Source organism: Buceros rhinoceros, unplaced genomic scaffold, assembly GCF_000710305.1.
Source record: "Buceros rhinoceros silvestris isolate BGI_N320 unplaced genomic scaffold, ASM71030v1 scaffold26500, whole genome shotgun sequence".
In the NCBI taxonomy this organism is placed as follows: Eukaryota; Metazoa; Chordata; class Aves; order Bucerotiformes; family Bucerotidae; genus Buceros; species Buceros rhinoceros.
In genome coordinates, this window is record NW_010390621.1 from 3,763 (window position 1) to 5,075 (window position 1,313).

The 1,313-nt window shown below is 58.8% G+C and overlaps 1 protein-coding gene across 1 annotated transcript in view; it reads left to right on the forward strand.

Annotated features, from left to right (window-relative positions):
- The window catches only part of PFKL (phosphofructokinase, liver), a 5,725-nt gene that overhangs the window by 3,725 nt on the left and 687 nt on the right, over positions 1 to 1,313 (forward strand). The window contains exons 16-19 of the mRNA XM_010138482.1: positions 11 to 163; positions 304 to 468; positions 681 to 742; positions 1,083 to 1,194. Coding sequence (XP_010136784.1) covers positions 11 to 163; positions 304 to 468; positions 681 to 742; positions 1,083 to 1,194 — 492 coding nt within the window. The remainder of the gene's footprint in view (positions 1 to 10; positions 164 to 303; positions 469 to 680; positions 743 to 1,082; positions 1,195 to 1,313) is intronic.

Here is a 1,313-nt window from a genome sequence, read left to right on the forward strand (position 1 = left end):
CTGCTTGCAGGCGTACGGGGGGTTGCTGCAGCTGGTGGAGGCCCGCGGACAGTATGAGGAACTCTGCATCATCATGTGCGTCATCCCTGCCACCATCAGCAACAACGTGCCCGGGACCGACTTCAGCCTGGGCTCAGACACAGCTGTCAACGCAGCCATGGAGGTGAGGGACAGAGCAGGGGGGCCATCCCGCTCTGCCAGCTCCCACAGTGTTTTGGGGTTACGTGTTGGAATGAGCCAGCATGCCATCCTGGGCTGCAGAGATGGATTTTCCTAGTGTGACCCCCACCTCTCCCGGCACAGAGTTGTGACCGCATCAAGCAGTCAGCCTCAGGCACCAAGCGCCGCGTCTTCATCGTGGAGACGATGGGGGGCTACTGTGGGTACCTGTCAACCGTCACCGGCATCGCGGTGGGTGCTGACGCCGCCTATGTCTATGAAGATCCCTTCACCATCCATGACCTGAAGGTGAATGGGACAGGAGCTGCTTTCTGGCAGCATGGTTTGGGTAAAACGAGAAGGAAAACTGGGAAAGGGAGGGCTCCAGTGCAGGACAGCATTTGGAGGAGCAGAGCCAGGCCCCGTGAAGCTGCTGGGTTGACGTTACTGACGCTTGGGTCCAAACAAGAGGACCAGAGGGACCCAGGATAGCTGCCAGCATCCTGCCTTTCATCTTGCAGGCCAACGTGGAGCACTTGACTGACAAAATGAAGACAGATATCCAGAGAGGGCTGGTGCTGCGGTGAGTTGGGGACCACTGGGGACACTCACTGAAACACTCAGCTCTACGGCAGGGAGTGAGGCTGGAACTAAGCCCTTCCCGTGGCTGCAGAGGGTCCCTGGGCACAATGGGGTTCCAACCCAGGGATGCCATGCTCAGTCAGGGGGACAGTCCTGCACTGGGCGCCTGTGCTGCCATCCCCAACCCAGCCCCAGGGTCCTGCCGGGGCAATGGGCTGGGGCTCTGGGCCTTGGGGAGAACAAAACAGCGAAGAAAGTTGCTGAGGGGAGCATGGAGGATCCCCCCTGGGATCACCAGATTAAGGACCAGCCCCCTGACTCCCTTCCCTCTGCTTTCCCAGCAATGAGAAGTGCCATGAGCACTACACCACTGAGTTCCTCTACAACCTTTACTCCTCTGAGGGCAAAGGCATCTTCGACTGCAGGATTAATGTCCTGGGCCACCTCCAGCAGGTATAGGGAACAGGGCAACAGGGGCCACCACTGTCCCCAAGACCAGATGGGCTTGACATTGCCAATTCTCTGCCTCAAGGGGGGAGGCCCAAATCCTTTTGACAGTCACTATGGGAACA